Source organism: Pelecanus crispus, chromosome 1 (genome assembly GCF_030463565.1).
Source record: "Pelecanus crispus isolate bPelCri1 chromosome 1, bPelCri1.pri, whole genome shotgun sequence".
Classification (NCBI taxonomy): Eukaryota; Metazoa; Chordata; class Aves; order Pelecaniformes; family Pelecanidae; genus Pelecanus; species Pelecanus crispus.
Genome location: NC_134643.1, coordinates 103574432 through 103588012, shown reverse-complemented (window position 1 = coordinate 103588012; position 13581 = coordinate 103574432). Strand labels below are relative to the sequence as shown.

The following is a 13581-nucleotide window of genomic DNA, read 5'->3' as shown; positions in this document are numbered from 1 at the left end:
AGGTGGTACCTAAAGCTGTGTTTGGCAGCTTCTCAGCACACACACACAGAGGTCCCTAGTATCAACATTGCCAGGTTTAAGTTCTACAGCACTGTCCAAATGTTTGGGTTAGCACAATGCCTAAATAGGAATTGCTTCTTTATTTTTAATATCCGGACAATCAAAGAGCAAGTTCCAAAGAAGCAAGACCCAAAAGAAGTCTCCTGAATAAAGTTAGTAATAATACCAAGACCTGTTATGAAAGACTGGAGAATACATTTTTGTATTGTCACTGGGTTAAAAGGTGAAATACAACATATAAGCTTGCAGAATTCCACTAACAAGTTTGTGCTATTAATTTCACCTCCTTTCATAAAGAAGTTGACTTACCTAGTACTGTTACAGTTGTTGACGACTGTGTATTTCCAAGTGGGAATGTAACTGCCTTGCAAATATATTCTCCTGCATCAGAAAAGGTTACATTTTTTAAGACAATTGTTGCATCGGTAAGTGAGTAGTTTTTAAATGACACTCTTCCTTGGTATTCTCCTTGAACAGATATTCCATATTCGGGATGATGAACAGCAATAGTCTGTGAACTTTTACCATGTATCTTCTCCCAAGAAACTTGTGTTATTGTTTCATTTACATCAATTATGCATTTCAGTGCAACCTTCTTCCCCCAAACTGCTGTCACATGTGGATCAACAATTGGTCCAGCTAAGGCACCTAAAAACAAAGCAATCATTAGTTGGTACACAAGAAAGTTATGCTCTAAGTCTTCACATTAAGCTTCAGTAATTAGCTTGCCTTTTTCAAAGAGAATTCCTACTTTCTTCTGGATTACCGTATTCTTGCTGATTCACAGCAATGCGGAAACATTACAAAAGCATGCTTCAAGCAGAAACATCAAAGCTAGGTGTACATCAACCATTCTTCAGAGAATACTATCACTAATACACAACTTTCTGTAAAAATGACCTGATAGTTGTGTAACTGGTGTATCAATCTTTTGGGAGTTTAACTAGATATGAACATTGTGTGTATTCAGATTTACTGAAAAAAACCCAGTAATCAGACATGGTACTTTAGCAGTCTGATTACTGATCCAGACCATCAGGTAAAAATCTAAGTTAAATTACTGCACTTTTTCTACTTTCAAAAGGTAAGCCTCCTAATAAAGATTATTTAAGGAGAAATGCATAAGTGAAACTTCTACCACTTACCATACCAGTAACTACTTAAAAAGCAACGCAGCAAGTAAAAAGAATAAAAACAAAACCCCATAAACTACTCCATCTTAACAATGACAGTCAATCGAAGAATTTGATTTTAGCTTCGGTATCCTAGTTTCCAATAAAGATATGTACCATTATGCATATGCAATCTTTCTGCTACACTGTAGTGTGGTATCTTCATACTAGCTCTTCCCTCTATATTAACACAGTAAATATGCAAGAGTAGGTATCACCAGTGTTTACTTAAGATTCGGTGTATTTCTGTTCAATACCTAAAATATTTTCCACAGTAGCAACTGCATTCTGAGCTCAGCATTTTATACCATCTCCTTTCAAGAAAGGAAATCCACCAGGACAAAGCAGTTCATTAAACCACAGGTTCAAAATTTCTTTTGCCAAAGAGATGCTCCAGCAACTTCAATCATTCGTTCCCTTGGAGTAAACTAACATGATGGAAAACAATCAAAGTCTTAGTCCACACTGCATTTATTTTTACTGTGCTTAAGTTTTAAACAGAGCCATTTCGACTGCTCTGATTTGCTCTTCAGTTATCAAATCAGTACTCAAGCTGTTACTGAGAAACCCATGCAACAAGATTCAAGTCTAAATTTTAGTAGCTCAGTTTTCACAAGCATGAAGAGGTCATTCAACTTGAGACAGTAACTGCCTTTTCAGTCAACAAGTTCTTACAAAAGAGAAAACGTGTTCAGGAAAATATTCTCTATATGCCTTTATGTACGAGTCCATTGTTGAAAGCTTTCCATTTCCCATCAATTGATTTTTCAGTGTTCAAACCATAACTAAGTCAAGGAAATCACCTGAACAAGTGATTTAAAGAGATTCAGCTACGGATTTCCTCAGTATAAAACTACTGACTATGCCAATATTATGAAAATATTGAGTTGCAGAAATAAATCAAACTTAGCCAGAACTTTATACCAAGATTGTTGATATGCCAGTTACTAAGAGAGGCTGGTGACAGCTTAAAAAAGCACCAGAAAAACTCAAAAAACTGAATAAGTAAGTTTCATACAGAGAATATCCAACATGACTAATCCACGAATAATGAAAGAACATTTTATCTAGTCTCCTCACGCCTCTTGAACAAATACATATTGTTGAGACAGACACTGGAAAGAGGGCAATTATATGAACACTAACTGAAACACACAGAATTCTGCCCAAACTTTGTCTCCACGTGCCTTTGCCAAATTTCAGCATGAGGTGGAGTGTTCCTTAAGAAGTATTTAACTATTGCTTTCTACCTTGTATATAAATATGGCTCACAAGTTACACTTCCACGACGTATTTCAGAATGTACAAAACATACATATTCTGCAATGTCATTTAAATAAAGGAAAATACACTTTTGTTCAGAAATCAGCAATTTGCAGTATTTAAATCTAGTGAACCTTAACCTGTACTGAACCTTAACGTAATGATCAGCTGTATATAACTCCAAAAAACTTAGTACAGAAAAGCCCTACAAGTAAATTTACACAAAAGCTGCTTGGACTTCTGGGAAGGTAACAAACTGAATTAGAAAGTCATCCTAGTTAGTGGAACACACAGGCTGTTCTTTTTCCTTTTTTTTTTTTTTGACAACTCTACTTCCAATAATTAGAGGCTTTAGCTATATAAAGATGACCAGAGTACATTTAAAAAGTCAATACTCAACTAACAGTTATCCCTTTTTTGAAGATGTGAAAATAAAATATTTTTTCCATCAAGGAATACTTCTAACAGCTCATTTGTGCCATGAGAACACTGTGTTCTCACATGAACTGCATGAATATTTTCAGAATTCAAACTTTTTTTATTGCTGCTACTTTCAAGATTTACAGACTGGACTGAGCAGGCCTCATATGCATATATGCGTTCTATACACTTGCAGCTATAGAACATTAATCACTTACATCTCATTGTTCACTCACCTTCTCCAATAAAGGAAGTAGAGCCAATAGATCATTGCATCAAGTATTACACATTTATCTCATCCTCTGACACACATTCAGACTCCAAGACAAAAATCAGCTGGTTTATGCTAATCATTTCACTTGATTTTACAGATAGTTTATATAACAGTATATATACTCCAAAGTGTTTAGAGTTTTAAAAATAGTTTAAAGCTGAAGTGAGAACAACCATACCTTTCATTTGAAATAGCATCTCTGGTTTTAATCTTCAGTTATCATTATTTAACTAACCTCTTTTGGTTGCTGAGCAATCAAGCTAGCAGTTTAAACTAGCAAGTGAATTACTGTGCTGATATTCAGGGCTCTCCAAAACTCAGGACTCTAAGACAGGTGTTCCCTTTAACATAGATTTTTTCTACTCAAGAGTCAATACTTTGCTCAAAGATTGTACTTGAATAATGAGTAACAGCTACATGTCTACTCCAAAATAAAGCTTTAGAGGCTTACAATGCACAAGATTCTGAAGAACAAGACACTTCAAGGCCACATTATTCATCACAACTGATCCAAGATACTGATGCGTAGGACACACTGTTTTAATAAAAGCCTAGCTCTCCTCATCTTGAAATCTAATGCTGAAATCTGACCTCCTTTGCTTGCACTTTTGCAATATTAAGTTCTTGCTTATCATTCTCAACATCCCTTAAGGAAACAAGTTGTAGTCACTTACTAATCAAGATCTTATTTTGCAACTTCAAGGCAAAAACAGCATCATGAATTTTTCTTACAATTTTCTTTAGATTCGACAAAATTTTTGTGGATCTTTTTTCCCTTTTCTTTTTGCTCACTTGGAAGACAGAAAAAAATAGCTTATGTCTTCCCCCTCAGCTCCTCAACCATGTATGCTCTGACAGGTCATATGTTCCAGCATGTCTTTGAAACATGGAATGAGGTTCTTGCATAACCTGCTTAATTGAAGACACTGTCAAATGACTTTTACTGATGGGTTACAATAATTACTTGAGTATCATATTGCAATATGGCACCAAATCCCATTCATTTCAAAGCTTTGAACCTAACTGTATCGTTCAGCCTGTACAAATGTTTTAGAAGTCCTTGTCTGTACCAGTCAGCCAGACTTCCTCCTTTAATGAAACAGCTGATACTACTATTCAGATTGCACAGGCAACACACAGGGGATTTACCTTGTTTTGATCAGCAAGAGCTTGTCCAGTATTGTTTCATATGCAGCCTGGTATTATTGACATCTCCAGTACCTTGAGAAGTGTCAGTTTTAGCTACATCCCTACGCACTAACTGATGTTTTAATTACACAGTGATCCAATCTGTGCTGGTAATACTTCACATCCAAGTCTAATCACAAAACTAGCTTGTGTCTAAAGTTAAGAGAAATTAAGCAGGTGGATACTCCTAGTTGATCTACTTGACACACCTATTTTCCAATCTATTTGCAAACATGCTAATAAGACTCTTAACCTATTTCACAGATAACAGTTAGTTGCATGCAGACACTGACAGTCCATATCTCAGCTTCTCAAACTGCAACAGTTCCTCTATCCCTAATTTTACCAACTTAGAGGATTTTTAAGAAAAAAAAAAGCAGTCATTCACTATTCATGGCTCCCCACTTACTTATAACACCATGAGACTGCCCTACCTCAACTTAAAGTCTTAAGATAAAAGTAATTTGAATGCTGAACAATGGATTATCTCATTTGAGTGCAGGGAGGGAAAGCATGAGCTTCTTGCTCTAATATTTTTGGTAAAACACCTTCCAGAGGAATATGGTTTTGGCCCTTTGAGTTCTGACACCCTCCGCCCCCTCCCCAAAATGAGCTGCAGTATCTCTTCATTTTCCCACCCATCCTTCACATCACCACACAGACCAGATTTCATGGTCCAGCACTGCAAATGTATCTGTCCAAATTGTACAAGCTATTGTTTGATTTCAGATAACTGCTAGTTTTCATCATTTTTTCAAACAAAATGTTTTATCAGATTTATACTGTGTTCACTAGCTCTCCAGTTTTAGACTGATACAAGAATCTTACTCAAAACAGCAAGGCACTTACTATTATCACTTAACTTGTCAAAAAGCAGTTTGAAGACTAAACAAAACAAAAGAATCCCTAAAACTCACTTCTAGCATTAAAAGCCACAGAACTAGGAGCTATGTTCACTAGTAAACCTTAACCAAACTTCTCTCACTAACTAAAAAAAGACACTGAGGAAACACAGGGTCTTGAAAATATAATGACCTTCTTAATACAATAAAGTGCTCATGCTACGAAATGACAGAGTAGTCTCCACACTTCCAGCCTTGTTATTTGTTGTAATAAAGAGCAGATTTAGAGGTTTTCTACATGGAACAGCCATGCACAAGTCTAATTACAAAAGCAATCCATTTTGTTACCTGCTACAGAACCATGGCCTGCTTAATAGCACACCACTGGCAAGACAGAGAGACCACACTGCCACTTCCCAGCCACTCACTTTGCACTAGCTGTCAACTATTTCCACAAGATAATAAAGCCAAACTGCATAAGAGCAGAAAACCTGAAGTTTTTCCCTACATCAGCCAGTTATTCAGCTCATGGGCATATGCACACACTGACACAAGGAACTTTCCAATCAAGAGTGGAGCAGAACAATAAGAACATCCCATTTTGGCGACAGCAAGTTGCTATGTCAGCACAACTTCCCATGAAACACGCTTAAGGTCAGGCTAAGCATTATTGTTAGGTCAGTTTAATTTTAGCTGACATCACAAAGCTTAGACTCATTCTTCCAGCACTCCCTCTCCTGTATGAGCACTCACCAGGTACCTAAAGAGAGAGCTCAACCTACAAAAACACTGACTTGTTTTCTTCCTGATGTAGCCTTCTGAGTTGGCTCATTCCCTGTTCAGTCAATCACAAGTAGCAATGCAACAGAGGCAACAAGAGCACAGCCACACATTCTAGTGGCATTTTAAGATTTGTTTAGATAGAGAGTCAAACCACTTAAGGACACTGCAAAAAACAAGCCTGAAGCCTCAACTTGAGGCTTTATAAAAATACATGCTTAAATTACTGGGAAAGAGACAATGTGTGTCTTTTGAGTACCAGAGTACGATCAAATTACTGTGTCAAAAAAAGATCAGAACCAAGGAATGGAAGAGATTCAAGATTGAGTAGTACAAAATGCTTCAACACTAGCTTCCAATTAGAACTGTTTAGCAAGTACTCCGGAAAAAAACTGCATTTACATCAAAGAGATAGTATTACAACCTAGTGTTGTTCTTGCCTAAGGATTTGCTTTATCACAGTCCTTGCTTGAAATGGAGTGCTAGCTTGTCAAGTTTTTGGGGGGAAGTGGGATGAGAACAGAAATTGGGCATGAGGTTGGCTTCTAAAAGCATTACGTTTACTAGACTCAGCTGAAGTTCTCTTTTTTGTATGGCATTTGCCTTTTTAAGAGCAAACTAGAGGTATATTATTTCCATCTTAGAAGACCAATTCTTAAAAATTTGTTCAGTGTTTACCACAACAGTTTAACAAGCATGCAAAAGCCTACCAGAAAGCAAAAGATCTTGGTGAAATGAGACATAGCAATTGAATAGCCTGAAGCTGAGACTACTGAAATCCTCTTAGCCTTTCTGTGCATTTGCCAGCTATCTCAGGCTGCTTTTTCATTTTATTAACATTCAAGGGACTCAATATTTTGAATCCAGAGGTCAACTTTACCTGATACCAAAAGGAAACTAGGAACATTATGACAACAATTGTTTAAATAATGACATATTTCTAGATTTCTCCCATTGCATTCTTTATCACTACTGTGGCTCACACACATTCATCACTTGGTAATGCATCTATTAACTTCTGAGTGTTAACTTTTTATACCTACAAATGGACCAAAACTAGGTTCCAGTCTTAACTTCATCTAACATGTAAGCAGCTCTCCTTTAGGTGACTATAGGCTACATGCTTACAAAGGCTATAGTAAGGGGAACACCATTTCTAGTTGAAAATTGTAAAAAAACCAAAGTTGCACAAAGGTAATTTTTTAAACCCACCTAGAAGTTGAAGACACTGGCCACAAGAACTGGTTGAGTTTGAGAATGCATGAGAAGGTCAGTCTCTAAATTTCAGTACTGTATCAATCAAAAAGTTAACTGTTGCTGAAGCAGGTGTTTTACTCAAAAACATCAAGCTCAAGACAGACAAATTCTCAGTTAAGTGCTATCATAGGATGTTCTGCAGAATTTGTAAGTACTTTGAATCTCCACCTGCTGCTCCTAAGGGTAGAGCTGACAACATATCACACCATCCTACCAAGACGTTTGTGTTAACTCTTTCATTCCCTACAGCTGAGGGAAGGGACAGTCAATTACCTACCTCTAGTTGCTGAATAACATGTATATCTATCTATCTATCTAGATACCAAGGAATACTGATACTTGTGGGGAAGGCTACAACTACCAGTCACAAGATAGCATCCAGAGCGCACAGAGAGAAGATTCATACTGCCTGTTAAAATGCCAGGTAATACAATGCTGGACAAAATACCCTCAGCCTAATACAAATGGGTCAAGACGATAAAATATGCAAACCTCTATGGCTCCACAATAAACACGTGTTATCAGCAAGATTAATGTTTTCGTCACAGAAAACAAGGAAACAGATTAGGAAGAGGTATTTTACTCCAGTACAACACAAAGTCAAAGAAAAAAAAAAAAGTAGAGTTTAACATTAGCCTAGCCTAAGCCCAGCTCATAGAGTCACAAGTTGAAGCTTCACAAAAACTCCACACCTCTGCACTTGAAGTCAGGCATGGCTGTGACCCACTATTCTTATTTCACAATGCCATTTTCTTCATATGTTAACTGGTGCTTCTGTTCTAGTTTCACTACCTCCATACAGGGCAGAGATTGTGCCCCTGCAGACTCTGCTTCCTACCATGCTGCATAGTCCTTTACTATCAAGCAGCAGGAAACTGAATACAATCTAAGACACAAGAGGAAAGTTTAAAAAAGGTTAGGCTCATGATTCAAATTAAGTTGTGAAGGACACTCTTAGAAAGCTAATTTTGTAAGGTTAAAGCTTTAAATTTAAACCACTCACCAAGAATGTTTACAAAGTCCCATGAACTTTATAACTTCATCTGGAATTTCAACTTTAACTGTATTAGCATCAGTGTCTGGTTTACAATCTTCTATGTATGTTAACACATAGCAAATTAAGACATTCATGTTTATCCTGATACTAAGCATTCAGATGTTTACAAGACATGTTGAACTAATAAGTGAGGCAAGCTATGAGGCAGCTGGAAGTTCTTCCGCAATGAACATTCCAGCCTCTGTTTAACCAGACAAACCTCACAATCTCACCCCCTTTAAAAGGAAACAAGCAAGGCAACAAGGTACTCTTTTTCCAAGAAATGGGTCAGACTCAAAAGCAGGACTGGAGAACATCTCATCCTTAGTACCACTCCCTCGAAAAACTAGTAATAAAAGCAAACAAGTAGTTCGAAAGTTATCCGAGAAACATACACCACTTCCTCTCCCTAAACACCACAAAATGCTTCACATTCCCATTTAAATAAATTTAAACCCTCAAGTACCAGAGCAATAGGTATAAACACACAAAAAGAAAAGCAAGAGAGATTAAAAAAAAGCAACAGTTATTCATGTAACTCAAACCTTTGATTGGAAAGTTTGTTAAAGTGTTCCAGGCAATTTTCAAACTCTTTTGAAACACAAAAAATGAATCAATAGTTCTGACAAACCAACCTGGAGGAAAAGGTTAAAGTCCTCCTACATGGCATCCAGTTTAAACACATAACCAAAATATCTAACAGATATAGTGGGAGGTCAAAAGGAACATTGCACTTCTGTTCTGTATCTTGGTGGGGCTGCCAAACAACTGCATTAGATACAGAAAAACAAGAGAAGTGGTACTAACAAATCTTTCCCAGTCAGCCTGAAAAAGCTTCAAGCTCTAATGGGTCCGAATTCGAATAGTAGTCAGCAGGAACAAGTATAAGTAACAGATACAGGATGTTAAGTAACTGGTTGGAGAGCAACGATTGTTCTGAAAGTTACAGCAAGTATATGGCAATTACGTTTGAAGAGTTGAAAGTGCCACACTACAATATGCTAATATAGAAATAAACTCTCTGCTCTAGCCAACATCAGCGAGGCTCCATCTGGAGTTGTTCATCTTGAAGATCATACTTCAGATATTAGCCACCTAGAGAGTCTGAAAGCAAACAAAGTGTGCTTGAAGGCCTAGAAAACATCACCTACAAGGAAGGTCTGGAAGAACTAATTGTTGTTCTCAAAGAAGGCAATCCAATAAGGGTCCTGAAGTACTTACACTGCAAAAAGAGAACGCCTGCACTGATGAGTATGCTTGTGGAGGTTAGGAAGGAGATAAACTGAAGCAACAAAAATCCCAACACAAAAACAAGCAACAACAAAATGCACTGAAATCAAGAAAACCTTTGATGCTGTGGAAAGTGAATTCCTCAAATGAACACCCTGGCCAAAACAGTAAACCTCCAGAACCTTTAGAAAGGTTTGACATTTAGTTATTTAAAAAAAAAAACCCAAACCACCAAAGACCCAAACTAACCTCAGCTGATCCTGCAGTGGAGTAGAAACATGATCTGTTGTTCAAGGATTTTGCTGGCCTAACTAGTATAAGATTATTAACAGACATTTTTAGTAAATTAATAATCTGGTCTTCCTTCAAATTCTTGTTAGCTGATACGACACATATACTGATGGACTCAATTACAAGGTCTCCTTTCAGGAGCTTATTTGCAACAATCCATTCCATACACTTCCACCACTTCCTCTTTCATGACCATTTGGTTCACCCAGACCTCACTACTCTGAGAAGATTTCAGACTACATTGCTTTTAGAAGTCTTCTCACTCCCAGTCCTCTTACTAGCAACCTGATGATTCACATTTTTTCCACCTGTGTTTCAAGACTATCCTCACTTGCTTTGCAAATTAAGGAACTAACAAAGTTATACATGAAAAAAAATTACCAAAATCAGAAAGAAATTAAGTCAGAAGACATCTAGGATGGCCAATTAATTTCATTTTCAATGTTCAGTTAGTAGCACTTAAAAAAAGTTATGAAATAAAAAGTTCTGTGCTCCAAAGCACCAGTGCTTTTAGTTAATACCTATTTACTCATTAAGACAGAGCACTTTCAACTACTTTTTTTCCATCCTCAGGTCTACTGCATCTGGGGTTTAACTTGAATGTTATATTCAACCTGTTCAATTAGATAGCTGTTTTCTCATCAAATGTTTTTCTCCATTTGCTTCTTCTATTTGTATCCCTTCCAGTTACTCTTTTCAGTAAAGGTTTTCCTCTTCAGAGGGAAAGCCAGCCCCCAGCAGGTAATCAGTCTTCTCTATTACTTATTTCTTACATTCTGATCCACAAGCAGATATTCAGCTTTTGTCATGTATTTTTTTTAGAAGATTTCAACTCTTCAAAGCTGTATGTATGAATCCACATGAAATCTCTATTAGCACCAGCTTGTCCTCAGTTGAGTCCCTGTGACATACTCAAATCACTCCTCAGAGACCAGTTTTCTCATTCTCAACCACAAACAAGACTTGGAGAAATAATAAGCCTTCAGCTTTGAGAAAAGTAACTCAATCTAAGTATGTTCATTAATAAGTTATGTTATAACCTGATGTTTAGACATAAATTTAGTGTTGCTTCCTTAAAATCTATTTTAAAAGTTCCATTTCTTCATTTATTTGCAGGGCTGTGAATTTAAGGTGACAACAGAAATTCCACTCAGGAGATACAGAGTAACACCTAATCAGTTTTGGTCAGCTAATGCTTCAGCCCTTCTGCCTTCTATAAATCAAGTACTTCATTTGCCTTTAAGTCAGCTCCATCACCTACTACCAACAGCCTTTCATGACACAAAGAGACAATTACGTACATTACACAAAAATCACCACTTCATGGACATCAATTCATTCTTAAAAGGTTTCAATTCTAGTATGATCTTCAGAGCCAAGTCTAGAAGTTCCAAGACTGCCATTACGACGCTTTAAGTTCAAAGCCGATGCCAATATAAGAGGACATGTTTCAAAACGGTACGCTACCTTGTTCATACCTTGTATGTGCAGCTGCTTTCATGCAAGACCTCTGGCAAAGATAGTCGTCTTTCCTCTTAAGAGTGTGAAACTGAGAAGACAACAGCTTCCAGTCCACAGTCCAAATTTCAGAGATAAGCATGAGACTGCTTATCAAGCTGCTATAAATCACCATTATTCTACAACATACAGAACAGTATATGAGTTGCTCAGCTGTGCCAGTGAAGGACAATCCAGTGGACACAAGGTTTACTGTAGGATTTTCCTTCAGGTGACAGCAGCACTTAAGTCAAAGACACACCTCTCTTGAGCAGGACTGCCTACACAATTGACTACATAGATGAAAAGAAGGCATCAAAAGATTGATATTTGACTACAAAATAAATGTGTGACCTGAACATTTTACATAAGTTATTGTAGACTGGGGCAGGGGGGTGAGACATGGGGTGTTAATCACTGATGTCACCTCTGTAGCTTCACCTTTCAGTAACCCTTAGGATAAAATGCTTCAAAAAGGGAAGATGCTTTGATCAAGATGGCAGTTCTAGATTGAGATTCCTTCCCTGCCCTCCACATATACTTCCCCATCACCTGGAAACTTAACAGCATAGCTTGTCATAATAAGGATTTGTGCTGTCACCAAGGAAAAAATTACCAAGAGTAGTCACATGCAGAAATAGAGGCAATAACATGGTGGGGGGAAGGGGGGAAGAGAGATTATCAGGACAAACATTTACTCCTAATATTTTCAGCTGTCCCAAGCCTGATCTGACCTGTCAGCTTAACCCTCTGTTGATTTTTAAGTACTTATCCACCTCCTGTTGACTTCATAAGCTTTCTGCCTCCACAGCACCTTCTGGCAAGGAGTGGCAGCAATCTTTGCTTGCAGCTTACCTCCTTTTAGCTTCAGCTGATGAGCACCAAGAAGTAGGTACTTCTTGCACTGTAAGAGTTAATCTGTATGCACAATGGTGACATCACTCATGATTTCACAGATCCCACCATATTCCCCCCTCTCCTCCCCCTCTCCCAAGAAATCACCTCTTTTCTCAACTGAGAAGTCTTACCCGACTTCACTTAGAAGCCCACTTTCGTATCTTTGACCCTTGCTGCCCTCCTCTGAACCTACTTCAACCCTAAGATTTTTTGTTGTTGTTTTTTTGTTTGCTTTTAAGATCAAGAGACCAAAACTGAACAGATTATTTGAAGAACAGGCAAATAACCTATTTATACATTATCACAACATGTTCTGCTCTCTCACTCCAACATTTGATTTGCACACACACTGCCCTTACAGATAACACAGAAAATCATCAGTTCACAGAACTGACATTCACTTACTCAAGGCCTTGTTTCCAAGTATACAAATATGTAATATTTATAATATATAGCATATATGAAGTTTACTCCTCCCCTCCACAAAGGAGGTCTCATGGGCATCACTGAACATTTATTTACACTTCAGCTTGTTTCATTATTCAAACACTCAGTTTCATAAGGTCCTCCATAACTCTGTGTAATTCATCTTTATCCCAACTTGCTATCAGCAACAAGTAGTTTAATTAGGGCATCTCATACTCCATGAAATGCATTAGACAAGATCCTACTAATCCCCAGCACCACTCAGAACTGTAGTTTCCACCATATGAATTCTCTCCAGAAGAAGGTCTAGCAAGACCGCACTGACTGCTAACTGAAGGTTTGGTCAGATAAATACCCTCCTACACTTTCTTCCAGACTCCAAACCTGTCCACTCCTTATTTGGAAAAGCAATTTAATGTTATCACAATATCTGCCTTTTTTTTTTTTTTTTTGAGAGGAAGAGGAAAGTTGGGGGTCGGGGGGTCAGGCACTAAGTATCACAGAAGTCTGAAGAGTTACTGCCCATTGCTCCTGCTCCATTTCAAAATCTGGGAGTTGTCAATGATATAGCAGCATAGTGTATTCCACCAAGCCACAAACTTGCAAAAACATGGGTTGGTATTCTGGGAGACACACACCAAGTCCAACAAACAACTTCCCTTCCAAGTCATATGGTTGTTGTTTCAGTACTACCATATAATAAACTTGCCATTACATAGACTAACAGAAATACAACAAGACAACTGCAATCAGAATCCAAAAATGCAATACAAATTGATCAGTATAGGTTTTTTGTCATTACTGTTTGCTGTCTTTTGTTATAAGGTAGAAAGCCACTCCACTACTCTGCTACACAGCGATAGATACTGCCATACTAATCATAAAGGTAACTACAATATGTATCTTGCTAGATTACCTAGAAAGCTCACGTCTATCCCAGAGTACAAG

General features: G+C 37.5%; 1 protein-coding gene across 1 annotated transcript in view; it reads right to left on the bottom strand.

Moving 5' to 3' along the window:
- NECTIN3 (nectin cell adhesion molecule 3) overlaps nucleotides 1-13581 on the bottom strand; it is a 50370-nt gene that overhangs the window by 20890 nt on the left and 15899 nt on the right. The window contains exon 2 of the mRNA XM_075727560.1: nucleotides 370-708. Coding sequence (XP_075583675.1) covers nucleotides 370-708 — 339 coding nt within the window. The remainder of the gene's footprint in view (nucleotides 1-369; nucleotides 709-13581) is intronic.